Below are 27,795 nucleotides of genomic sequence, written 5' to 3' on the forward strand. Positions count from 1 at the left end.
TATTTCAGATTCAGAAATGGATGTCTGAATGGTTTAAGACTGCTATTGTGGCAGTATACCATTGATCATATACTGACAGCTCAAAGGGGTGGTATCTGAGTCGCTAAGTGAAATATGCCCCCCAAAAACATATTCCCCTTTGGAGATCAGGTTCGTGGCCTATAGGGGTAGGCAATGGTCCCCAATGTCTTCCATAACAGAAAATTCAAGAGCCTTGAAGAAGTCACACATGTGACAAAACAAGTGTTGGCTGTACCGTGTGATGTTGGATGTACCGCTTGGTGTTCCAGAAGAATTTGGAAAATAAATAAGCATGGAAAAATACATTTTTCTAACTTGATTTAATGGACTAAATTGATTACTGTTGTACCACTGTTTTTGGAGTGCTGCGACATCATTTGCATTTATATGTAGAGTGGTGGACTGTTTCACCAACTCTTTGTTTCGGAACCATTGATAGTAGGGTGTTTGATATCTGCTAGCACCACAGTACTCCCATTCAAATTGATGCTCACACCTAAACACCCACATCTTATTTTGTCTTAATTGGATGTGCAATCTTTTATTACCACTACTACATTTGCATACATGTATATTATTTGTAAGAATGCCTTGGGAGACTAGAACGGTTCCAAGAGGAGACATAATCAAAAACACTACATATGATCAAAGGATTTTTCCACTTACTAAAAAAAGAGACAAGGTGACATGAAAAATAAGCAACAAACTTTAAATGACAAACTTATTCATGTGCTTGAGGATTAAACACCCAGCGAAAATGCCATCCTGTTCTACTGAGTCCAATGGGAGTGAAATGACTGTGGCCTAACGAGCAACCACTTGAAACTACCCTTTGTTGACCTACTTTAGTCTATTTCATAAAGCTACAAAAAGCTTCACTTTTATATGCAATAGTCATGTTCCGCCCCCCCCCAATCTAGAGAATCCAGGCAGATGTTAGCATGAGGAAAGTCTAAGAGTAGATGATTTCAAAGATTACCGGAAAATAAATGACAGAACAAAAAAGAATGAACTGTTCACGATTTTCCCCCGAAAAATTAGACTGTTAAATTTGATTTGACGTGCCGAAATCTCCATTAGCTGTTATTTATTAAAGGAACAAATACATGATCATAGCCTGCAGAATTCAGCAAAGATGTGTGGTAACACAATAGTGGTCGGATTCATTGTAACATGCCAGTAGATATTGGGTGCACGAAGGTTAAAAGAAGGTGGCTCTTTAGTCATTTCTTTTTTTAAAGAAGAGCGCCACAATGCACTGTACGCTTGCTGGGTTGGTGCATCCATTGCTGTAGGTAGGCGTAATCACCATTGCGTGGATTTTTCTCATTACACTGGGAGAGTGCTTTCCTGTCCTGCATGTGTTTGGGGTGAGTACTTACTGTTTTGTGGTTGGACACTGTCCACATAAAGGCAGATTAGATTCAGTTTCTTGGTGCTTCTGGTGTAAACAAGGAGCCTGGCTATGCATATGAAATGTTTCGTTCTTATAGGGGGTGGGATGTGGAAGGTCATTTGTGTTCAGTCTACTGTGAACTGTTCTGCATTGCTTGGTGTGAACTTGTGGTGAGCTTGACTTTGCAGTAGCGAGTCCGTGTATACTTTATGATTTATCAAATGCAATCTGCTGAAGACTGGAGTGTTTTCCTTTCTGTTTGTTATCTGTAAACAGAAATGGGGTATCTTGTATATGGAGTGTGCTTCTTAGGGATGTATGTCGCTACTTAGTGCGATGTTTTTACTTAGCATAAACCATTACTTCGCATGTTTTTACTTTGCATGAACCATTACTTCGCAAGTTTTATCTGCGCATACATTTATAACGCAAATGGTTATAAATGTACTATGGGGTGTGCTAATTAAAAACATCGCACTAACATCATGCTTACACTGCACTACCTTACACGACCCTAAACCCTAATACACTACCCCCTACACGACCTTCCCACTGCCCGGACCCTACACTCTAACACTACACTTCACCACCTTCCCCCCGACACTACCCTAAACCCTATAACACTACCCTACACTACACAAACACCACACCACTACCCTAAAACACTACTCCCTGCACGACCCTCACCCTTCCCCCAGTTCGCTCCCTACACTACAACACTACCCTGCATGACACCCCAACACTACCCTACACCTTAAAACACTACCCTACACAAACACCACAACACTACCCTAAACCCTAAAACACGACCCCCTGCACAACCCTCCCCCGACCCCCAGTCCTGTTCCTACACCCAAACACTACCCTGCACAACACCCCAACACTACCCTAAACTCTAATACATTACCCTACACTAACACCACAACACTACCCAAAACCCTAAAACACTACCCCAGCACGGCCCTGCCCCTACCCCCAGTCCGTTCCCTACACTGAAACACTACCCTGCACACCCCCGACACTACCCTAAACCCTAAAACACTTCCCTACACTACACATACACCACATCACTACCCTAAACCCTAAAACACTAGCCCCAGCACGACCCTACGCCTCTCCAATACAACCCTACAACCTAAAAGACTACCCCTGCACGACACAAAAAACTACACTTCCCCCTCTCTCCTCCGTGGTTCCTCTCCTCTCCGGCTTCCAGCGATGTCAGATCTGCACGTTGTTATTTGGAAACGGAAGTTCCTTCCAAACAACGATGTGGATTGCGCATACCATTACAACGCATGCATTGTAACAACACTTGTGATGTAACAACTTGGGTACTAATGGTACGTGTTGTAACATCGCAAGCATAGTAACGCTTGCGAAGTAATGGTATGCGCACTAGCAGCCGCACACTAAAGGCTGTTTACCGCTTCTCAGGCATGATCTATGTGTAGACTGTAATACGGTATGAGTGTGTATGAACAGTGTGTTAAGTATGGTACACGTGAACAGCAGTTTGATATGACAGCTGCATCAAGTACAGTGGACACAAAAACAATAGCAAAACATCTTCTGAAAGCCTCTCCCTTGGAGACTTTTTTGGCCATAAAACCTCAAAATCATCTATTTGCAAGAACAGTGTCATTAGGCACCAGGCCTTTCTCCAGCCCCGGTGCTATCAGAGTCCATTATTCAGTTGCTAGAAACTAACCACCACCAAGATATCACTTAAGGTGTTCAGACAAATTCCACTACTGCCTCCCTAACAGCAGTTGTGTTAGTCTTAGCCTGGCCTGCAGAATCAGGATTATGCAGGGCAGATACTACTCAGAAGTTTCAAAAAGGTTATTGCTGGCAGAATGAAATAGCTGGACCTTTTGGTCTGTGGTCTGCAGGGGGAGCGGTATTTTGTGTTCAAGCCAGCTGTAATTCCCCACAAAGCAGAGAAACCTCCAATGATGCACCCTGACTGATGCAAGAGTATCCACCCTGAAGGTTGAGGGACACTATGTAATATTACATGTCTTGCAAAATTATTACAAGAGTCGCCGCCTTGAACCCCTCCTCCTTTATTAATCTGTTTTGACGTAGCTGGCTCAAAATGGGGTATAAGCTTTCCTCCATTTTGGGGGACTAGAAGTAGCTAGACACCAGTCCAGCGAGGTCTGCAGGGAACGCTTGTATGAACCCCACTGAACCTCTTGTTTGGTTACAGAAGGTGTGAATGCAGAGAGAACACAGGGGGAAGAAAGAAAAGAACTCAATGGTCTGTAGGAGCCACTGGCCCTGATTATCTGCACCCACTGCCCTAATAAACATGGCCTTCTGCCATCATACCCATTATGTGCAAGGAATGAGAGGAAAGTTTTTTCCATTTAAGGGAATTAGCTGGAACCTAAGCAGTGGGCAGACAGCCTTCAACAGGAGTAGGACACTTATGACATTGTAGTGGCAGCGACGGACATTGGAATGGATTCTTTTGAGAGGGCCTAAAAGGTGACTCCATTCAGCCCAATGTGTTTTTGTCTCCAATAAAACATTAACTATCAACAAGCATTGGCAAAGGGAATCAGTCTCGCCTATGCGAGAGCTAATGGCTTTAGAAATGTGCTTTAGACATGTACACCAATGTGGACTGCGATTCAGCATTACTAGAAGTTAGTGGGGCAGAGTGGAGTGAGGTAGCATGGGGTAGAGCAGCGTAGATAAGGGTAGATTGTAGTGCAGCAGGAGGAGGTAGACTGGAGCAGGGTAGATCGTAGTGGAGTAGAGCAGGAGAGTAGGGAAGATTGACAGACTGTTGTGAGGTAGAGTAGAGCGAGGTAGGTTGAAATGGAGTGGGGGAGACTGGGGAAGAGTTGAGGGGGAATGGGGAGTGTTGGCTGGCTGGTGTGGGGGAAACTGGGTAAGAGTGGGGTGGGGTAGACTGGGCTGGAGTTGGGTAAATTGGAGTATGGTTGATTGGAGTGCAGTGGAGTGGATTGGGGAGAAGTGGGTTATATTGGTGTAGAGCGGGGTAGCTTGGAGTAGGGTAGATTGAGGTGGGGTACTGTGGAGTGAACTGGGGAGGAGTGGGGTATATTGGAGTGGGGTGGATTGGAAGGCAGTGAAGTGAGCTAGATTATGGTAGAATGGAAAGTAGTAGATTGAGGCAGAGCGGGGTGGATTGGAGTGGAATAGACTGGAATGGAGTGGGGTAGACTGGAATGGAGTGGGGTAGATTGGACTTGGAGTGGAATGGGGTAGATTGAGGTGGGGTGGAGTATGGTAGATTGAAGATAGAAAGAAGTGGGGTAGCTTGAGGTGGAGAGTCGTGTGGTAGATTGGAATTGGTTGGATTACGGTGGATTGGAGTGAAGTGCATTGGGGTGGGGTAGATTGGAGAGGAGTGGGATAGATTTGAGTGGAGTGCAGTAGAGTGGAATGGGGTTGGGTTGGATTAAGTGGTGTAGATTGGAGGGGTGGAATGGGGCAGATTGGGGTAGACTGGAGTGGGTTACATTGGGGTGATGTAGATTGGGTGGAGTGGGATTGAGTGGAGCCGATCGGGGCATGTTGTAGTAAAGTGGAGTGGGGATAGGCTAGAGTGGGGCAGACTGGTAGATTGGAGTGGGGTTGGGTGGGGTGGGGTAGATTGAGATGGAGTGGCGTAGAGTGGTGTGTTGTGGAGCGAGTGGAGTGTCATAGAATGGAGTGGTGTAACGTAGTGTGGCAAATGCATGATGTGGTAGCACACTGCCATTAAGGACAACACATTTTTTTAGTCAAAATTTGTTTATTGAAACATTTGTCACAAATAACAAACAGTGCATAAGGAATATATCTCACAATGCCTTTCAAGTAGTTCGACGGGCACAGGTACCAATCTGTAGGTAGCTAATGTAAAGAGCACAGTTTCTAATTGCCTCGGTAGGTCTGTCCCTCAATGTTCGCAGAAAGTGGCATGCTGTAACAAAAAGAACGGAAATAAACCCAATCTCTCTCAGAAGCTACTGGGCCCAATCCTCCACAGAGCGCAAATATGGGCGAACACTCTTGAGAAATGAGCAATGAGCATCCAATGCAGATCTATTGGATGCCTTCTGCAGGCATTACCTAAATTGAATCAGAGTATATAACAGAGAACAACTATACAAAGAAACATAAGGGATAATGGGCCATATGTATGAAAGTTTGGTTTTGCGATTCACAACTAACGATTTTTTGCGAATCGCTATTTGAAGAATCGCAAAACGCTATGTATGTAGGATTTGCAAATAATTTTGGGAATCCTACATATTCCTTAATTGCGAATTGCAAATTGCAATTAAGGAATACCTTCCCATTAAGGAATACCTTCCCATTCATTCCTATGGGTCTAGAGGCCCATAGGAATGAATGGGAAGACATTCTCAATTTGCGTTTCTCAATTAGAGAATCGCAAATTGAGAATGTAATTTCAAGGGTGCCAGGGTGTCAAAAGGACACCCTGTTGCATCCCTGAAATGTGCATGTGTGCACATGTGGCACACATACATGCCCTGAGGGCATGTATGTGCGTCACATGGCACTTTGAAAAATGCAAAAAAGTGAATTTTTCAGAGAAATCGCAAATTACCACCAACTTGAAGTAGGTGGTAATTTGCGATTCCTTAAGCCCAAATTGCACTTTTTCTGTGCCTCTTACATTGTATTTAAGGAATCGCAAAATTTGCGATTCCTTAAATGCAATCGCAAAATAAGGAATCGCAAATTTTGCGATTCCTTATTTTGCAAGGCAGTTTTACCTTAATACATCCCACTTAGCTAAATTGCGATCGCAAACGCCGAAATTCTGCGAATTTCAGCGTTTGCAATCGCAATTTTGAATGATGATACTTATGGCCCAAAGAGAGAAACAATCCAACTACGGTGATACCCAGGGAGATGAGCAATGCAGACTTGTTGGCTGCTGGGGGGGGGGGGGGGGGGGGGGGGGCGAACCACAGTGGAAGCATCCCACGACCAGCGCCAAATGCTATCCTCGTTGTGGCCGCCATATCAATGGTGCTGTCTCACAAAGGGGCCAGGTGAACTTCAGATCAGGAAGAGGTGTAATGCCCTCAACCTAGGGTTGCAGGCGAATAGGGGAAGACCCTCTGAGAGGTAGCTAACCAGGGGGGACCAGACATAGTTGAATCCCCTCCTCGACTCCTCCGTGATGTCAGTTAATCGTTCCATTGCCAGCGCCTTCCATAATCGAGCATGCCATTGGGAGAGTGAGGGGGCCTCTGGTCTCTTCCATGTCCCAGCTATAGCCATCTTTGCGGCTCCCAGGCACACCCACAAAATGGATCTGTCAGCATGTGTTTGGTATTTAAGTAGCGGGTCACGGAGACGAAGCAGTATTTGTTCTATGGACTCTCCTATTGGATAACCTAGTATGATCTTAATTTGGGAAAGAATCTCCTTCCAAAAGGTTTGGATGACCGGGCAGTCCCACCATATATGCTTAAAGTCTCCCAGTAGACCACAGCCTCGCCAGCAACGGTCGGATGTACCCAGGAAGACGGAGTGTAGTTTATGGGGGTGAAGGTACCAGTCATAGAGCATCTTATAGTGGGCTTCCCTGAGATGCATGGATTTATTAAATTTCGCTATATCTTTATACAGGGATTCCCATTGTTTGTCTGAGGCTGATGTCTGTAGCATGTGTCCCCAAAACACTCTGTGACGTTGTAGTGCCCGTCTGGACAAATTTCTCGATTGGAAGGTAGTCTCTAGTGGCAGCTCGGCGAATCTGTGGTTGTTGGACCCAATGAAGCAATTGAGTATAGTGGAAATGTTTAGTGATTGTTTGGTGGAAGTGATTCATGCAGTCGTGAAAGGACCGTATTTTAGAGCCTTGGAAGAGATCCGAGATCATCAGGCATCCCCCTTCCAACCACAAATCAAAGGGCCCCTCTAGAAGAGCTGGGGGGGGGGGGGGGGGGGGGAGTTCTTAGAAAAGTGTATGGGAGTATAAGGAAACGGGAATGTAGTCAGCGGTAGTGTTTTGGTTACTGCATCCCAAACTTGGAGGGTGGTGGAGGTAGGTACACTGAGGCCTATCCGTTTTATGTCGCCATGGCAAGTCCCAGATCGTTCTGCCGGTCACCTATCGATATGGAGCCATAGTTTGTCAGATTCTCGCCGTGACCATTCGCTCAGTACCCTTAATTGAGCTGCCCTGTAGTAAGTTAGGAAATCTGGGAAAGCCAAGCCTCCCTTCAAACGTGGTCTCGTTAAATAGGAGTCGTGCCCGCTTTCCTTGCCAGATAAATTTGAGCAGCATGGTTTTTAGCTCAGGGAAGAGTGTCTTGTCTGGTAGGATGGGAAGGCCTTGGAAGAGGTAAAGGAGACGTGGCAATACGTTCATTTTAATTGCATTGATCCTACCTATCCATGAGATGTAGGCTGTGCTCCACTTTTTGCAGTCCGCTCTCAGGCATTTAAGAAGGGGTGGAAAGTTGGCCTTGTATAGGTCTGCAAGTTTGGGAGTAATTTGGACCCCTAGGTAAGTGATGGCTTTACGGGCCCACTGGAAGGGGTATGTCTCCTCCAGATGCAGCTGAGTGGCCAAGAACAGGGTGAGATTAAGGATGAACGATTTGGAGAGATTCACTTTGAAGCCAGAGACCACCTCAAATTGCTCAAGTTCCTGACTAATGGCAGGGAGGGAGGTGGTCGGGTTGGTGACTGGTAGAAGGATGTCATCCGCAAATAAAACGATCTTATGATCATCCGTTCCAAAGCGGATCCCAGTGATCTGTGAGTTGGCACGAATCCGGGCCGCAAAGCGTTCGATACCAAGTGCAAATAGGAATGGTGTCTGGTCCCTCTCGCCAAGTTCAAAAATTTTGAAGCCACCCCATTCACCATCAAGCGGGACCTAGGGGTGCTAAAGTTGGCTTGGATCATCCCAATGAAGGCATCACAGAAGCCGAATCGGTGCAGAGAAAGCTCCAGGAAGGTCCAATCAACTCGATCAAAAGCCTTCTCTGCATCGAGCGACAAGAGTGCAGTCGGGATCTTCTTCTTTTGGGACTGATCTGTTCGATGCGCCTAAGGTTTTCGTGGGTCTGCCGCCCCTTAATGAACCCGGACTGGTCAGGATGAATGAGGTCCGGGGGGAAATTGCTTGAGCCGAGTGGCAAGGATTTTGGAATATATTTTGGCGTCCAGGTTAAGGAGGGCAATGGGACGATATGATGCACATTTCTGAGGATCTTTCCCGCGTTTTGGGATGATAGAGATTAGGGCTTCGCCCATGGATGGCATTACTGCCGGTCGGGTCACGATGTCGTTAAACAGTGTGGTGAGGTGGGGACCCAAATTAGCTGAAAAAGTGCGATAAATTTGAGTGGTAAAGCCATCAGGTCCTGGTGCTTTGTGGGGTTTCAAAGCGTCAATTGCAGCCTGGACCTCTTCCACTGTAATACTCCCCCCAAGGCTCTCATTGGCAGAGGCAGAAAGCTGGGGCAGGTCAAGGGGCACTACATACTGTGTTTGCTCGTGTTCCCTGAGAGTGTCAGCACGGTATAGGTTTTGATATAAATCATGAAACACCTGAGCTTTCTCAGTTTCACCCATGTGGGCCATGCCATGGTAGTCTATGATTTGTTTTATGTATTCTTTCACCTGTTTAGCTCGCAGATGTTTGACAGTGCCCACCTTGTCCTTCGTAGCCTCAAGAGTATTTCTCCGCCCTATTCGTATAGATTGCATTTAGTTTACCTTTGAGGGCCGTGACTTATCTCAGTGACGGGGCTGAAGTAGAGGTTTTGTGCTGTCCTTCCGCCGCTACCAGCTTGCGCTCTAATTCTAGGCGTTCTTTAGTTTGGAGTCTCCTGAGGGAGGAAGCCAGAGAAATGCAGTGACCCCTTATATGTGCCTTAAACGCGTCCCAGGTATTTCTCTAGGGATGTGTCAGCTGGGTCATTAAGAAGGAAGAAGTCCCTAATCGCCTTGCGCAGATCATCTCGGTGTAGACAATGCCTACATAGGAACTTCAGAAAATACCATCTTACAAGTTTAGAGCGTGGGGCCTGCCAGTCCAAAAGGCAAGTCAAAGGGACATGGTCGGAGATGGCAATGGGAAGAAGGAGGGAGGTTGTGACAGCATGGGTGAGCGATTGGCTGAGGAACATATGATCAATGCGGGAATATGATCTGTGGACATGAGAAAAGAAGGTAAAATCTTTCGTGTTCTGGTTAAGGTGGCGCCAGATGTCCACTAGTCCTAGATGTTGGATAGTTTGTTTAAGTTGCGTGGGAAAGACCCCCCCTCCGGCACTATGGCCCTGTGACGTATCCAATTGAGGATCCCAGACGAGGTTAAACTCTCACATGATAATCAAGTCACCTTCTGTAAAACCCATTAAGGAATCAAGGAAGGAGGAAAGGAAGTGAGTTTGCCCAGTATTGGGCACATACACCGAAGCAATGGTACAGAGTCTGCCCATCAATGTCCCCCTTACCATGATGTACCTGCCCTCCTTATCTTTCTGCGAGGTTTCATGTACAAAATGGGTGAAAGAGTGAAATATCAAGGCAACCCCATTTTGTTTTTTAGTGCTAGTGGCTTGGTAAATCTGGGTCTATCGTCTATGCTTGAGTCTGCTTTCTTCCGTTCGCTTTATGTGTGATTCTTGAAGCGACACCACCAGTGGCCCCTGATCTCCGATATATTTCCAGAACTTGTGTCTCTTCGTAGGGGAGTGGAGGCCCCTTACATTCCATGAGAAGAGCTCAACCCTCAGCCCCCTTGTAGGAGTTGGTCCAGATAACGCCAGCCCCCTCCCTCACTCATCTTCCCCCCCAATCTCCCCTGTTGCTATCCCCGGGTAGAGCACCTAGAAAGGAAAAAACAAAAACAAATCATAAGTTAAAGTCATCGCAGACTGAAGAGAAGAATTCGCAAACTTCGAGGTCTGCGTTGTCAGGTGTCCTTGGGGGTAGGACCAATCCTGCACCAAACAGTCCGCAAATATCAAGAGACCCTTATTGCAGATTCCTTGAAACTGGAGTAAGTTCGAAGGGTCGCCATTAGTCCATCGCGTGGTCTGGCATGATCCTCGCCGCGGTTCTCTTGAGGATGAAGTGTGAGTCTCCATTTTTCTTTTTGGGGCTGCGGTGCCCTCGGCAGGCGTATTAGATCGGAATATAGAGGTTGGTCAGTGAGTCTTCTTGCTAGGTGCCGGAACCGTCTGCCATTCCCCAGTGGTCACCTTGCCTCTCGCCCATCCCCTGGCATCTCTCGATGGGGCCGGACTGTCCAGAGGCGAGGTGATGGCGAGGCCAAGTAGGGTCGCAGCGCCCTCCACTTCAGTGAAGTGATGCTGCTTGTTGTTAAAATTAAAGGCAAGACCAAATGGATATGTCCATCTATATTTAATTTGCTTGTCCTGTAGAGCTGTGGCAACTAGACAAAACTGTTGCCGGCGCTTCAGTGTGGCCTGGGCGACATCTTGGCCATGTACCTCCTTGATAGTCAACCGTTTCTTGCCCCCGGGCCTTATGAAGCACCAGCTCTTTTGTCTTGAAGGAGGCAAATTTGGCCAGAATGTCTCGAGGCCATTGATGCTTCCCTTGTTGGACCGGGCCTACTCTATGAATGACTTCCAACTGAATCGGCGGGCCGTCGCTTCCTATAATGGCGGTGAAAAGACCCACAATATACTGCTTTAGGTTAGCTCCTTCGCGCCTTTCCTCCAGGCCGTGCACTCTGATGTTCTCCCGTCGAGAACGGTTCTCTAAATCCTCGCATTTTAGGAGCGGTGAGTTCAGTTGTGCTGTGAGGGCTTCAGCACCTTCTTCAAGTGGTTGTATTTGGCCATCAAGGGCCTGGCACTTTGCTTCCAAGTCTAGAGTGCGGGTCCCCACAGAATCCACATCGGAGCGCAGGTCGCAAAGTTTTGAGGCCATGTCAGATTTGAAGGCGTCGAGAGAGGCATTGATGTCAGCTTTAATGTCGTCACATAACTCTTTCGAAGGCCCTGCGCGCGGCCAGGAGGTCATCGCGAGTCAGCTCCATATTCCCCTCTGCCTGGTTGTGCTCAATGTCTGGCCTGCCTCCCGGTCCAGAGTTGCTAAAGTAACTTGAGACCTTGTTGGGCTGCGGTTTTTTGGGCAGCATGAGGACAAATCGCAGGACCAGGCCGCACTTTGGTGTGTTCTTATTCTCCCTCCGCTTGTGGTCGTGGGATCCAGGCTCGCAGGTCATTGGGTATGTCTCTGGTCCGGGTGTTTTCCCTTCCATCAAGTGCATCCCCCAGTGCCTCTAGGTAGTATCCTGTGGGAGATCGTGAGCTGCCTGTAGCCCAGGATGTGAGGGCTCAGGCCACCATCTTAAGGCCAGGTAGGTCACGTTCCAGGCCTCATGTTTTGCAGCATCCCAGCCTCCAACCTGGCAGTGTGTGGGCCCCTTCAAAGCAGCGCGCTTAGCAATGGGAGGTGAGAGGCTCTGCATGGTTAGTTGGGTGCCCCAGAGCTTCCTGAGGAGGGTCACGCACGCGCGCTCACCTCATTGCACTGTGGGTGTAGACTTTGTTAGGAGGGACGCTCCTGAAGGATGCGCGTTGCTGTCAAGAGATCGTAGGCCCAGTTCTGCTGCACTCGGGGTCATGCAGCTGCAGTAGCGGGCTCTACGGTCCGGGGCCCATCTTTCTAAGTGCCCACCAGTTCACTATCACCGCTGCACTTCCCTGCCGTCGTCAGCATGCAGCCCGCAGCTGGCGGTCGATCAGCCCAATGTTGTACAGTGAAGTCCGGACGGTGTCCCCAGCTACCAGTCACCCTCCGGTGCCGAGATGCGGCCTCCCCCACCAGGATCCTGTCAGTAGTGGGGCCCAGCCACCATCTTATAGAGGCGGCCGCGCTCTGGCGCGAAAGGGGGACCAAAGCACTTCACGGGCACTCTTGCGCCTCAGATTCTTCGGTCGGGTTGTCTCCCGTTATTGATCTCACTGGCTCATTGTTTTTTGCAGGCTTGTGGTGCCGATGGAGGCAATAATTTGGACGCCGGTGCAGGAGCCGAGCAGGTACTGACCATTACATTTGCACATACATACAGTTTTACTGCACTCAATGTGTGACAATTTCATCAGCTAATGTGTTGATGTATTTTGATTACATTTACATAATTCAGAACGAAAAAGGGGGTTACATTTTTACTTTCACAATTCAGATCCGTCTGTACAGTTCATTTTAGTTGTGTGCTAGAAAAAAACAACATCCTACACCCTCTCCTCTCACATGGCTACTCAGCAGGATTGCCACAAATGCTTTCACTTTGAAGTCAGAGAAATAATAGTAAGCACCAAGCTCCCTCGGAAAAGACAGCTTGACATTTGACCAGTCTTTGAATGCACAGCAAATATGAAAAGATACAAACAAAATTTTATAGACCTGTTTAGAAAATTAGTATCTAATCACTCAAAAATGGGGGGGGGTGAGGGTAAATTCCTACCCCAACCACCCAGACTACTGCTTTTCACACAAAAGAGAGGTAGGACTGGGGAGCGCAGTTATGTGATGCTAGTAAAATGTGCTTAGTGTGCAAAACTGCCCTCACTCACAGTTTGTGACATGCTTCATCAGTGGGCTTGCTTATCAACAACCCTGCATGACCAATGCCTGGGGTGGAGCAAAAGGGAGGGGAAACCTATATAAATAATAACGCTGGATCAACAAAAAAATATGTGCAGTTTAGTGATATTAAAACTAGCTTGGTTTTATCCTCGGTCAACCTTTATTCCTGGATTACCCGGCCAGGATTCAAAGAGAATAGGATGGAGGCAAAATATTATTGTTAGTACCCATTCACCCCTCCTTACTGCACGTGTGTCGACATGTTTCAGCCGAATTACAAAGCCCTCAATTTGAAGGTCTGGGCGGCTTTCTTCGCGACCTCTCGATCCTCTATATATAGAAACCCCTCCTGTCCTACCTCAATAAAATTGGTTAATATGGGTTATCCCCCCGATCCTTTTGGGGGATATGCAAGTCACACTTCGGTGATATCTGTGGATATAAAAATCAAACAGTATACCCCACCATAGATCCAATCTGTGGCTACAGCGAATATATCCCAGTTATCTACTAGTGTCTCACACTGGCATCAGTATATCCCTTATGCATAAGACCTCCTAGAAGGGTCATCAGGGCACAGATCATTTTATGTCCCTCTTCGTGGCTCCAGATCCAGTTGATCCAAAGCCCGTGCATTTACTTTGCACTCATTTTGGATATTTAAAAAAAACTGTATTGCAAAGGTATCCCAGCACCGCTTGTATAAAACCACCCATCAAGGATATTTTAGCAATCCCCTGAAAATAGTTTGGTCCAATATTATGTCCTTATTAGTATCTGCCACTTACCGAGTTTCAATGATGATAGCACTCGAAATGGCGTGAGAGTAGGAGCGTCTCCCTGTAGTCACAGTCTATACAAATTTAGGAGACAATGAAGCATAAGTTCTTTAGCGTTTGCTTATGTTGCTGCATTCAGCAAATTTTATGCTGAATCAGAGCTCAGACCCTAGTTTTCGTGGGATCGATCAAAGAAATGGCAGCCTCCACCTCCAAGAAACCCTGTTGTCCTATTAAGGTCTCTCACTCTATACAAAAACTAGGATCAGAATCGCAGTACGTGTTTCTAAAAAAGCGTCATGCAAATCAGTCTAGCCGTGAGGTCGATGGCCCCCCGCCTCCAACTCCTTACTTCAAGGTGAGACCGCTGCCTCTGCAAAGTTCTCCTCACACCATGTAGCTGGTAGTCTCCAGTCGTGACTCCTCCAATTAATATAGCTGTTCTTGACATGTGTGTGTGTGTGTGTGTGTGTGTGTGTGTGTGTGGGGGGGGGGGGAGGAAGAGTCCCTCCATGCGACCGGACACCTCTGAGGCATTGAACACGTTTCCTTGTTGGACTCTGTTCACGCGCCATGTTGGAACGGTGCCCGTGTACCTAGATTTGCTTGATTTGACCTACTTCATTTAGACGAGTGGCTTCACCACACATTACCATTCTGTGTGCATGTGGTTTCCTCACAAAACTGCACCTAGAGAGGATCATCTGTTTTTTTTTACACATTTTTTTTTAGTATGTGCTTAGTGTAAGGATGACCCGATTTCTCTACCGTTGGCATAGTCCAAGTATTATAATGAATCCAGCAACACTGCTTCATGGGGTGTTTTTACAATATGGGAGTATACCCCTCTATGTCTTTGAAGCTGTATTCAAGATCATCCTAACATCCCAGGATGTAAAATAAATCATGTGGTTACTTCTTACTTCACGATAGTACAATCACCAGTATGCACGTAAGAAAAGATATATGTACGATAACGGGGGACTGAAAATCCTTCCTCAGGCAGGGGGAATGGGACCCGACACCCTGACTTTTCTCTTCAAGGGAATTTGATCCATATCAGCCCTATCCATCTGAGCATATGCATTCTGGGGACTGTAGTGCATGTCATTGTACTGCACATATGAGCATAGAAAATTGAACTGCAAAGTTACCTATTGCGTGAATTCCACAGGATGTCGTCATTCAAACCCATCTCATAGCAACGTAGCCTGTACACCCTCTTCTTTTCCCCTCAAGGTAGTGGTTTCTGAATATCTACTGTGGTGTTATGATGGTTGGGTTTATCCAACACCATCCAAAATATATCATCCACCGAATGATGTTTCTATAGATAGTGTGTGGTGAACTTGGTGTTAGTTCTCTGGGAGCGTTCTGTGTTCCATGATACATATTTTTACTTTACGGGTTGTCATACCCACATATCACATTTTGTATGGACATTCTATCACGTATATGACATTCTCTGAATTGCAGTTCGTGTGCATCTTTTGTACCCACGGATAGGTTAGCTCCACGTCTATGCGCTGTGTGTCTGGTTAGATCACATACATCACAAGAGCCACATCTAGTGTGGCCTGACACTGTAGTGCTACCCCACAGGCCCTGTGGTCGATTTTGTGCTTTTTCATGGGGTCTTGTGCGCACCAGTAAGTCTCTCAGATTCGTACTCCTTTTGAAAGAAAACAAAGGTTTTTCCAAATGTAGGCCATTGAGTAAAGAATGCACCAATTCTTCAATATAAGGGGACTAATGTGTGACGCTGTGTTGAAAGTCGTAATACAGACCGTGTTGGGTTTGGTTTCTCAGCTTTTTCCAGGAGAATATCCATGTTCAAATTCGTGGCTCTTTTCTTTGCCTTGCAAATCACCGTGTGCGGATATTGTCCCTCTCTGAGCTTCTTAGAAACAAGAGTGGAGTCATCCAGGAAATCTGTTTTAGGTGTATAATTCCTCCGCAATCGGAAGAATTGTCCAACGGGTCGATTTTCCCTTAGGGACCTCAGGTGCAAGCTGTTAAAAGAGAACAGTGCATTTTTATCTGTAGGCTTATGGAAGACCCGGGTCGACAGAGTTCCTCCCCTTGGTTCGGTGACCAGATCCATAAAATGGTGTTCTGTCGTGTGATGGTTGATGTAAAATGTAATAGTGGGTTCCGACCAGTCAGCCAATGTAGGAAACCTCTTATTGATAGTTCGTCTCCCCTGCAAATCAATAAGACATCATCAATGAACGTTCGCCACAATTTAAGATTGTGGAACCAAGGGCCGATTTGGGGACTGGATGTGCTCCTTCCCAAACACCCCCACATTGAGTCGAGCCAGACATGGAGCAAAGGTACTCCCCATAGCGGTACCATGGGTCTGTAAATAAATGGTCCCTTCAAATTCGAAGTAATTTCTGGTGTGGGCAATCTCTGCTAGGTTGATGAGAGATCTAGGTGTCTTATATGCCCATTCTTCAGCATGTAGAAGGACTTCCACCCTGTTGGGGGTCTCGTGGGTTTGAGGATTTTGAGGAACGTATAGAAAAATGGGACCACTGGATTGTCATTGCACAGGAAGAACCCCCTGCCTGTTGTGAGATTTAATCATTTGTCACTCCCTCCACCACAATAGCGGCAATTTCCTTTCTTATTTCTAGTGTAGGATCCCTCGGGAGAGTGCAGTAGTTTCTCCTGTCAGATAGGAGTCTCATACATTCATGGGTGTAGGCTTCTCTTATTTGTAGGACTATTGCTCCTCTCTTAGCAGCCGGTTTAATAACCAGATCTGTATTCTTTCTGAGTTCTTTCAGTGCCACCTTCTCCTCTTTCCTTAAGTTCTTGAAACTGGTGTATTGTTTCCCACCTAATTCCTCAAAATCGTGGATCACAGCTTGCTCAAAGGTCTGTACCTACAAGGGTAAAGTGGAGATTGATGGCGTAAATTTAGATTACGGTCGTAGCGGTGTCTCCTCCAGGTGTCCTGTTGTCCTTTCCTTCAAAGAATACTTTGAGTCTAATTTTCCAGAAGAAATTAGGTAGCGGGAAACTATTCAGTGTATTTGTGGGAGCAAACCCAAGTCCCTTGTTCAGGAGATTTTCCTGAGATGTTAAGGGAATCTCTGTGGGGGTTACCACTCGTGTTACTCCCTGCTCATCCTGGGGCCCTGATCCCAGGACATGCTCCTAGTTATCCGCTGATTCAGGTCTTCCCATTGTAGCCTCTGCTGTCCCTTCTGTTTTCCTCTGCCTTTTTCCCTGCCTAAAAAAAGAACATTGAGGCTGTGGAAAATGGGGTTTCTGGAATCCCTACATTTGTTGTACAGCAGGCAACATTGTTGGCCATTCATATCCTGGATTCTTAAAACCCCGGAAAGAAGCAGAGTACATCGGACGTGGCTCTCGTTGGTACCCTCGCCCCCTCCCCTATCTGCACGGGTTATATTCATAATCCCTGCTGTCACTATTACTAACCTGGGTCTCCACCTCTCTCCTTCATTCTTGTGAACCCCTTCTCAGGTCCACTAGTTTTTGGTGGATATACATTATTTATATAGGTTTTTATTGCCTTCCCCTTCCTTTTGCTCCACTCCAGGTTTTGGTCTAACAGTAAGCAAGCCCAATGATGAAGCAGGTCACAAATTGCGAGGGCAGTTTTTCACACTGAGCACATTTCACTATAGAAAATGTGTACTCTGAAGGATACAGTAAACAAGGCATGCTCACAAGAGGGACAAACTCAAGCTGGGCAGCCTAAAACAAACAAAGCCAGCAAATATAAAGCAGGCATATGTGAGTTACAAACCACAGACACAATAGTAAGCAAAGAGTGAAATGCACTCCCAGGAAAGCTTTCAGAATGCCCACAAGTCATAATCAAACCAAACAGTTGTACTATTTCGTAGGCTTTGACCTAAAAAGCATATACAGTAAATGATTCTGCTTCTCATACAATAGGATTTGATTTTGACCTGAAGAGGCTTCCCTACCAAACCTTTGGATTTAGTATGTGGACTTAAAAATCTCTAGTAACTAAAGACAGCAATATGCTGCTTAGGTCATCACCAGAGGCAAAAATGGTTTCTCTAAAACCACTAGGATTGGCCCTGCGGGAGAATAATTGTACAGTAAAATAAGTTTAACAGAGTGGGCAGAGGTCTTCAAAATGTCTGTTCGAGCTATGTGTCGTGAGCTCCTCACATCGCATCTGGAAATCCAAAGGGCCAGCACCTTTTCGTACAACAGGCGCCAACCATGAAAACTCCTTAGAATGCTCTGAATAAGGAGTGTCGGTAGAACAGCTCAAGTGACGCGTCCAGCTAGTATTCTGAAAATCCAAGTATCATTCTTCGCCCCTATTAATTGGAGCGATTGTGCAAATTATATCCAAGCTGCCTATGAGGAGGCAATAACTGAGGGGAAAAAAAGTCTCCTCAGAACTACTGACGTAGAAACTTACTTGGCCCAAGTTTCTTCACCATAGAGGATGAGCCAAAATTACAATTAAACTCCACTTTCATACTAGTGCAAAGCCAACGTAAAAAGCAGAGGCCAGTCACATAAGGCGCTATCAGCAGTATCACTTCAGAGCCACAAGCTAACAGACAGACAGGTAAAGGCAAGATCATCTAGTAGATAAGGCTTTAGGTTGAGGAGGCGGCGGCGGCAGGTCTTTGAAGGTTTGTAACATGAATGGCTGACCTAGTTTAATTTAACCACACTGGTTGAGGGACAGGGATATCTTATCTCTATATTTCCTATACCATTTTTAGATCACAGAAAGAAGAAACTGTCCGATAATGCTTTGACACCTGCAACTTGTCCAGTCACTAGTTTGAACTCCAACAAAACACATTTAGGTAAATACTTCAAGAGCAATCTCTTACTCTTATGACACTTCATTAGAGCATCAATGCACCAGAACTCCTCGGCTGGCTTGGAGCATGCATCAGGTTGGAGAGTAAGCAGGACTTGGTCAAGCTTTTCTATCTGTATAATTCTTGAAAAATAGCTGCTTTCCTAGAGGATCTTCTGGTGCAAGTTAGAGGAGGACTCGGAGCCATCCTCAGTTCCCAAACATCGTTGCACTTACGACTAATGTCAAAACACTGACATCTGGTGCTTACTGGCATAAACCAGATTTTGCCCATTGCACTATAGGAAAAAAGACAAAAATGTGATGGAAATGTATGCAAGAAGCTAGCGTAACGCAGAATCAATAGATTTGTGGCACACAGACATGGTACATATGGAGATACCATGCTAAGTAATATGCTATTTATTACCACTTGTGTGTGGGGGGGACAATTCATGAACAACAAAGCATCGCGTGTGTTAGGATACACCTCTGCACCCTCAATAAAATAAATTAAAATGCAACACTCGGCATGCATGGTTTACGCCATGCTGTTTTTTACATGTACATGTACAATAGTTATAAGGACAAGTATAACCACTTTCAGAGTATGAGGAAATAAATTACTGCAGCGAGATGCAATAACTAGTTATTTTTCCTGTCAACCGATTCTAGAATGAAATCTGCAACAAAAAATAAAGTATTTAAGTTGAAGTATTTTTATCATTTCACTTGTTCCAAATAACGTGTTTTTTGGTCACCTTTATTATACTCACATGTCACACATAACGGATATGTAGATTCAAAGAGTGTGATATGCTATTACTGGTGTGAGAAGGGCCATGGACAAGAGGTGAAGCTAGAGTAGACCAGGTTACTTTACCCCTACCTCAACCATGGTAATGAGTAACATGTTACACTATTTGCATGCATGGTTTATGCTATAATTAGTAGTCAAACTACGTATTCAACGAGTTAAATCCATGTACTGACGTAACTTTACACTGTATGGGCTCTTGGACATAAGCAGAGTTGTAACATGCATTCAGCAAGCCATAAAGCCCTTTTTTCACAACAGGTATGCTGTACTGTATAATAAACGCGAGAATATGTATTCATTAGTACATTTACACCATTCTTATTTTCGCTGGTGTGGCAATATATAGAACACATTTAAAAAACAGCTAGGATAGATGAGCAGGTATGGCTATATCTAAATTGAATGCGATCGCTAAAGAAATTGGGAAGGAATTACTTTGTCTTATTCCAATGGCATCTTGCACTGTACCATAGATAAATTTCAACGTAACACTGCAGTTGGCCTTTCTGCAAACTCAGGGGGCACGACTGCCTGAACACATTTTCCCAGAAGGAACGGAAAACAAGCATTTGCAATGGAATAGGTCTCGCATTTGCGAGAGTTCGAGCTGCTGGCATTTTAAAAACACAAATATAAAGGCATTGTTATTTACAATGCCAATAGCTTAAACTCTCGCAAGTGCGAGACCTATTGCATTGCAAATGCTTGTTAACACGAGTTTTAAGTAGGAAGCCAAAGAATTCCAAACATATAGACTGCTAGCCATATACATCATTCATCAGCAGTTGAAAGCACCGGCAAAACACTTTTTAGCCTTGTGATCGGCCCAAAAGTGCTGCTCCCGTAACACAAGGGCTGCCACAGCTGGGCCTAGAGGCCTTTTACCGGCAGCGTTTCCCGATCCCTGCTCTGGAGGATCAGAGTAAAGGGGATCTGGAAGCACACACTGCAGACGTTAGAACTGGACCACAGAGTAGATTAACACCCCCATTTACAGGAACTGACCTGCTATCTCCAATACACAGGGACTGCTGCTGGAGGAGATGCGGGATGCGTTCAAACCAGCTCTCTGACCGGGACTCCCTAGTTGCATCCCCTGGATGGACATCCGATCTCTCCAGGCCACCCCAACTCTATCTCGGACATCACCCGTACATGAGAAAAACACTACCGCCTAGGACTGTAAAGGATCATGAGTCGGCCCCAGTGTACACATACCTGCAGCAAGCCAGAAGAGCCAAAGGAACAGCAGCGGCGGGCGGAGTGGGCCGGTGCATCAGTCAGCGCCGGGGGGCAGCAGCTCTCCCCATGCCCATCCATTCAGGGCTCGGCAGGCCAGGAGTATGACAGAAGGGGGACGCAGGCTTCCGTCCTCGGTCTAGGTCACGCGGTACTGCGACCGGAGTCCGAATACGGACAGCGACTAACAGTAACTATGCCTCGTGCTCACTGCCCCAACCGCCATCGATCAATCTCAGCCTCGCACTCAAACTCCGCCCTTTGCCTGTGAATTGGCTGTTCTCCAGCTCGCAACTGATTGGCTGAGGGCGTTGCAGTTCTTCCTAGAAGGGGAATGGCTGTCAACTACTACACAGTCCCAGTGTACAGAAACTCTAACAGCCACTTCGGAGACGCGAAACGTAATTTCAACGACCAATTGCAAGTCGCCGTAGGCCACTCTCCATGGCAGCAAATGGTTGCCGGAGTAGAAGCCTGCTGCGGAACCGGACACCTTCTACTCTAGTGCCTACTGCACAGGGCCAGGTTGTTAGACGAAGCTTATGAGTCTCTCACCCTCCCCCTTATCTAGCATGGCCTACTGCCAAGGAATATCCCGAGGGAGGTCTAGTTGTGGAGACGGCAGCACAGCTCAGTTGACAGAGGCACATGCTTCCACCCTCATGAGGAGCAGCCAGCACCCCGCCCAAGTCACAGACCCACTGACGTGAATGTCCCCAGTCCTTCCAGACAGATGTCTTCAAACCAGATGTCTTCAAGCTGGGCAAGAAGAGATGTTCTATGCCATGCATGCCTCGCTTTAAAATGTGACGGCAGTATGGCCAGTACATACCTGTTGGAGGTTTTGGTGGGGGCATCAAACATTAGCATGTTTTTGGAATGCGAAAGAGCGCCGTCATAAAAAACCCCCACCCTGCGAGCAAAAAAAAAAAAAGTGAGTCACTTGCGCCCTCTCCCATTTAAAAACAAGATGTCACCACGCAAAGGAATTACAAAGTGAAAGCATGTTGTGCATTTCTCCTTTTGGGATGGTCCCTCCGGACTGCATCGCAGGGCTTGTTTACATAACATGCAATAAGAAACTGCTTCACGACAGCCGCGAAGCAGGCGATCCAGTCCGAATGGGCCGGACAAAAAAAGCAAAAAAGGAGGCAAGCAAAAAAGCTTATTTCCAATGGCAAGCCCCCATTTACCATAAACGGTGACGTAAGCCAATGGAAATATGGGGCGGGCTTCAAGCCCTTCTCTCAAAATCCTCCTTGACAAATCTCGCCGAGCGAGCTACGTATGTGCGCAGCAACGCATGTGCGCAGCAACGCTAGGCGAGACCTAATAATGCTTGAGACAGACTGTATTGCTCTTTGTGTGTGCACAGTACACATTTATTCTCACAAATTCTGCTGCTAGGTAGGCTGTGTCTGCTTGTGGCAGCAACTCTGCCTTTAAGCATGACGGACACCAGGGCTTTAAATGGACAAGGAGCAATACTGTTGGTTACGGAGTATCGGCACTTCTCAGTAGGGTAGTTTGGATGAGTGAGTGCCTGCACTTTAATACCATTTCAAGCATGGACAGAAGAGTGCTGCAGTACCGGCTCCACCGGCAAAGAAGGAAGCAGCACCCCTACAGCTATAACCAACAATGTTGCTTTTGTGGGGCACCAGCTTTATTCCATTGTAAAAACAAAAAAAATGCACTGCAGTAGGAAAGGCGGACCGCTCTCAAAAAAATATACGTCAGAACATGGCTGGTTAAAAAGGCAATTTTTTTTTTTACCAACCAGTAGAAACTTTATAAGCTGGTCATAGAAGATTGCTTACTGAGATGGTCGGCTCTTCTCTAGCCAAGTAGACCAATGTAGACTGGGAGGATTTAGCTAGTCTTAGGTTTTCCCCAACATTCTGTTGTATTCTGATACTGCAGTATAGTGTATTCATTTCAATTTAAAAAAATCCCAGCAGGCAAAGTATTCTTGCATAAAAGGCAAGGTTTGACTTGAATTATCCAACTTGTGCAGACTAGAAAATTTAAATTATGAAGCTAGTGTACCTTTAATTTCAACTTGAAACAACAGAGCCACGAATGTAAAAAAAATAAAAATACCCCCGGCTGCGCACGAATAGGACTGCAGATAGCCTTGGATTTCTGTGACCTCAAAGGCACTTGGCCTGTGGATTCATGCCTCTGAATGGTCTTTGAACTCCTCCGACTTGCAATGTCGATGTACTGTTGCATATATACTGTGACGTGGCTAGATTAGTGGTTTAACAAACTAAGTCCTGGTTTATTCAATACACAGACATCTGTAACGTCTTGAAAGGGTAACGTGTCTTGTCAACAAAGAAAAAGTTGCAAAGCAAGAGTTGATCTACTCTGATTCCAAATGTTCGTGCTATGTACTTGGACTAGGGTGACCATGCGCCCCGGATTTGCCAGGACGGTCCGGTTTTTCACCTGGTGTCCCGGCAGATTTCAAGAAAATTAGCTCATGTTCCGGTTTTTAGAGAGGGTCTACTGAAAACGGAGGGAGGTGTTTATTTTTTTTCAAAGCAGGGATAGTTAGCAGTTGTTTCGAGAACGCAATTTAATCAACAGGCAAGCTACTGGGTTTACAAAACGCATTTTATGTATCTTCTTACGGTCTGTTCTGTAATTCTCTGCTGAGGAGCGCTGTCATTCTGTGCGCTTCCTTGAAGTAAAATTGTAGTCCATCTTCTATTTTTGTGAAATGTCCCTGTTTTTGGCTTTAAAATTCTGGTCACCCTAACTTGGCCTGAACAAAAGTGCACACAGTCTATCTCCTTTTTTCTGAGCTGACCTAAACCCATTAATATACAGAAATAACAAGCAAAACAGGACAAAAGGAAAAAATTGAAAGGCTTTTTTTTATTTAAACATCCCAAGCAGCAGCGGTTTACGGAACAGAAGAAAAAGGTAATCAAATGCAGCAAAGGGGTCACGACAACAGCAATTTCAAATCCAGCTTCCTCCATGCTGCAGCCATCCTCCACGTAAGCATGGAAGCCACTAGTACAGCAAGGTATGCCACTAGGACCCCAGTGCACTGACAAACTCCACACAACCTCACATGCCGGTTCCAACAGAAGGACTCAGATCAGCCAAAAGCAAAATTGACCCCGAGCCACCCACCAGCCAGCACCTGCTGGGATGTTCTTTAAGTAGGTCTTATAGAAAGGAATATGTCCAGTAAAGCTGTGATGAAAATACTATACTCAACCAGCCCAGGGAATTTCACTTTTACAATACAATTATTTCGGCATCCAAATAGAGTGGACTTTATTTAAACATTTAGGCAAATCACTAAGCATGTGACTCAGTTTGTAAAGATATCGCAAGAGATTTGATCCTTTGCCAGGCTAAAATTGACAAACACAAAGACATACAGAGCAAAAGGCTACATGACTGAATTGGAATGTGTTTAAAAACGGCATCTGCAGCAAATACCGGGGTTTCTGAAGTTCGCACAGGTAGAAGCCACAGCGGGAATGTGCTGCTCTCATCCATACCCATTACTCTCCATTTAAAGTCTCCATAATGGCAAGTGCCACAGCTCCTAATGCAAATGTACTTGTAATTAAATACCATCTTTGAGCAGGGTGCATGTAATGAGAGGGCAAGGCGTACAAAGAAACCAAACAGCATGGTACAATGTAACCCAATATCATCAAGTGAGGTGCACAGACTCTCCGGAAGTCAAACAAAAAACTCACTATCACCAAGCCAAATATGGGGGCAAAGGCTCACAAGATGATTAACAGCTTGCACTTTGTAAGTCTTCCAAAGCAGTTTATCGCGTATCCACAGAGTATCCAATCCCCACAACCCTTGGATCTTGCAACTAGAATTTCATTATACAGTTCAAATACCATTCCAGATAAAGGAAAATAAAACTTCCCTTGCTCTGCAAATGGGTACTCACATTTAGAGGAAAAAGGCAGAGGGTACAGTTTCATTATGCTGAAGGTTCTGCTTTATATTTTGCTGGGCAGAAAATTAGGGGATCATAACAAAGAATACATTTAAAAGTAAAACATTCCTACCGAACATAAACCTTTCCTCAGTCTATGGCAGAGAGAAAAAATAGTCATGTAATGCTGAACAGTGGCAAGGAGAAAATGGAGGTAGAAAAAGTAACATGTCACATATCGTATTGAATGTAAATAATTCTTGAGAAGAAAAAAAAAACATCAAGGGGAAAATCAGATCAATTGCACACCGACACCATTTTTTTAGTTTTCAGAACTTAGCTCTGCCCTAACCGGCTCCGAGGTAAGAGACAGGAGATCCAGAACTACCATTACCACAGAGTGTTGACTATATGTCCAAGGGGGCTGGATCAATGTGAGATTTTCATCTTATATGGAGAACGATAAAATCAAAGCCGTCATGCATTTTGCCTTCTGCCCACATGACACCGCTGCTTTATATTTCACAAACAATTACTATTTGAAGATGTTATATGGCAGGCGGAGGGAAGAAATCTGTTTCTTTAATACATTTTCCAGGACATCATCCTTTGCAAGTTTAATAACCAGTGCGTCTAATCCGGGCTGACTAGTTATCGGCATTAAAAAAACTCAAATGTCATCTGTTGGGTTGGAAGCATAGCAGGTAACGATTCCCTCAGCAAAACTGGTCACAACAAAGATCTAACTGGAAAAAATGTGTTCTTGAAGGAATTAAGCTTAGTCCAGCAGGACAAACTGGACGGCAGAATACACAAGTTAAAACTGCCCATGATTCTGAAAAGGGGCTTGCAGAATTCTAACCTCCAGAAGGGGCAGCATTGATTCTTTCAGTGGCCTAGCTGCAGATCAGAAATCGTTCAGGCTTTGTCCTCCATTTTGAAACATTTCAAATCCACATTACTGCAAACAGTCCAGCTTCCTAAGGTTTAGCTGGTATGACCAAGCCTGGCTCAATCACCTGCAGTATCACTCAACAATACATCGATTCCAAACTTTTAGCCTGTGAGCGAGTTTCAAGTACTACCGATGGATAAAAACAGACTAGGAAGTAAAAATTGGGTAACATGCTTTTCTCCCAGGAGTCTTTATAAAAGGACACCAGGTGCGAAGGCAGCTGTCATTCAGAGTTTAAAAGAGCCTTCCATCCTGACTTGAAAAAGGCAATGGGACTCCTCCATGCTGCAGCTTAAGGAGTTGAGGTACTCAATCTGAGCAGGGACCATCTCGACTGTATACAAAGCCCACCTGCTTTGAGTTTATTAATGCAGAGCACAAGTGGATTCGAGGGGAAAAAAAAAAAAAAAAAGACCGTTGAAGAAATCCAACTCCAAAATGCACTGTAGAGGATAAACGAGGTATCCCATTGCACCTCGTGTATACAGAGCACACATTCTCGGGGACAGAGGAGGTCTGTAGCTCTAGACCAATATATGTAAGTGAGCATGGGGTTTCCATACCCCTAGTATGACACCCCCAGCTGGTAACGAGGCCCAACAGCAACAGATCTATCCATTTGAATTTCATCATCCTCACCCAGTCAGAGCTCACTCAGCATTAACAGGTTAAATGAGAAAATGCACATGGGGGGGACAGGGCAGCCATCTCTCAATACATGAAAGCCCCATTCTCTTGCATTCTGGCACCATGTACTGGTTTAAACATCGGTAGTGCATAGACATTTGTACAACAACAGCACACACAACCCAAATGGACCACTTACTCCCTCTCCCCCCCCCCACCCCTCCCAACCATACAAAGAAATAAATGTACAACACAGGAGATGCTAAAGAACCTTCTAATCACAACCTGCTTTGAAATCTTCTGTTATATAGGGAGGCATTTACAGGTGGCACTCTGAACGTCAAACACCCCACACATCAAGAAGCAGGCTTTATCCCAATACGGTTTGCTTTGCAACTTCATATGCCCCCGTTACGTTACTTCTTTCAAATATACCTTCCTAAATCGCACTAGGGGCCAGGCAGTCCTTCCTGGTAATTGTATCTCCGTTTGTTTTCACTTAAAAGGCATGCAAGTCCTGGTTTCTGTTCCAGATCTCCTCTGAGACCTTCGAGAGGCAGCATGACACAGAAGGGCAGGCTGAGGTGAGCTGACTGGCACGTCCCAGAACTTCGAAGCTCCGCCAGATAAAAACAGGGCAATAACTTTAGACCAGGGTAAAGTGGGGATGAAGGTGGGAATAAAAACAAAAAAAAAAATATGTATATCCATGGTGATGGTGAGTCCAACTATCTAGCGCTTGGATAACTCGTTGGATAGCCAGTCCAATCCTTCATATAGGCCAGTGCCCTGGGTTGCACATGTAGCCTGGACGTACCACTGCAAAGAAGAAGAAAAGAAAGAAGTGAACCATCGGAGAAACAAGAGACGAGGTGATGCTTTGTCTAGTCACTTCAGTGACGCACTATGGTTTTAACAAAACAAACCAAATATACTAAATTACGTTCCAGTAGAGGTCAAAGAGCTGTGTGTGTGTATATTCAATCAATTAAAAAACAAAACAATTAAAAAAATAAAATCATACAAGGTTTGTTGCTCAATGTTCAGATTTTGACACCCACAATGACACTCCAAACCAGATTCCTGCTGTCCCCAATACCCTTTGCTGTGCATTCCACGCCATCATAGGTTCCCTTTATTATTTCAGATTTTTCCAACCTTATTGTAAAAGGTCCAATAAGCTCACCATCAGCTATAGAGGCAAGCATTTATTGTAGAAACACCCATCTAATTCCCTACAGCTGTAAATGTGCTGTTCCTTAAAAGAAATGTTACAAGGAAGCTAAGCAAAACAAGCATTTGCAATGCAATAGGTCTCGCATATGCAAGAGTTTGAGCTATCGGCATTGTAAAGGACAATGCCTTTTATTTATCTGTTTTGGTAATTAGCACAAATAAAAGGCATTGTCATTTACAATGACAATAGCTCAAACTCTTGTAAATGCTAGATCTATTTCACTTCAAAGAAGCGACTGCCATTGTCCTGAGCTGCTTGGAAAGTGAATGTGCGCATGGCGTGCTGAACGTTGCAGGAAAGCATGACGTGGCTGAAGTAGGAGAAACTCAAAGAAAATAATGCTTACAGACTAAATCAGACATACCGT

The 27,795-nt window shown here is 45.4% G+C and overlaps 1 protein-coding gene across 1 annotated transcript in view; it reads right to left on the minus strand.

Annotated features, from left to right (window-relative positions):
- Positions 1–23,547: 23,547 nt before the first annotated feature.
- LOC146855807 (ADP-ribosylation factor 4-like) overlaps positions 23,548–27,795 on the minus strand; it is a 50,362-nt gene continuing 46,114 nt past the window's right edge. Inside the window, exon 6 of the mRNA XM_085653726.1 lies at positions 23,548–27,010. Coding sequence (XP_085509852.1) covers positions 26,924–27,010 — 87 coding nt within the window. The 3' untranslated portion in view covers positions 23,548–26,923. The remainder of the gene's footprint in view (positions 27,011–27,795) is intronic.

Source organism: Triturus cristatus, chromosome 4_1 (genome assembly GCF_964204655.1).
Source record: "Triturus cristatus chromosome 4_1, aTriCri1.1, whole genome shotgun sequence".
In the NCBI taxonomy this organism is placed as follows: domain Eukaryota; kingdom Metazoa; phylum Chordata; class Amphibia; order Caudata; family Salamandridae; genus Triturus; species Triturus cristatus.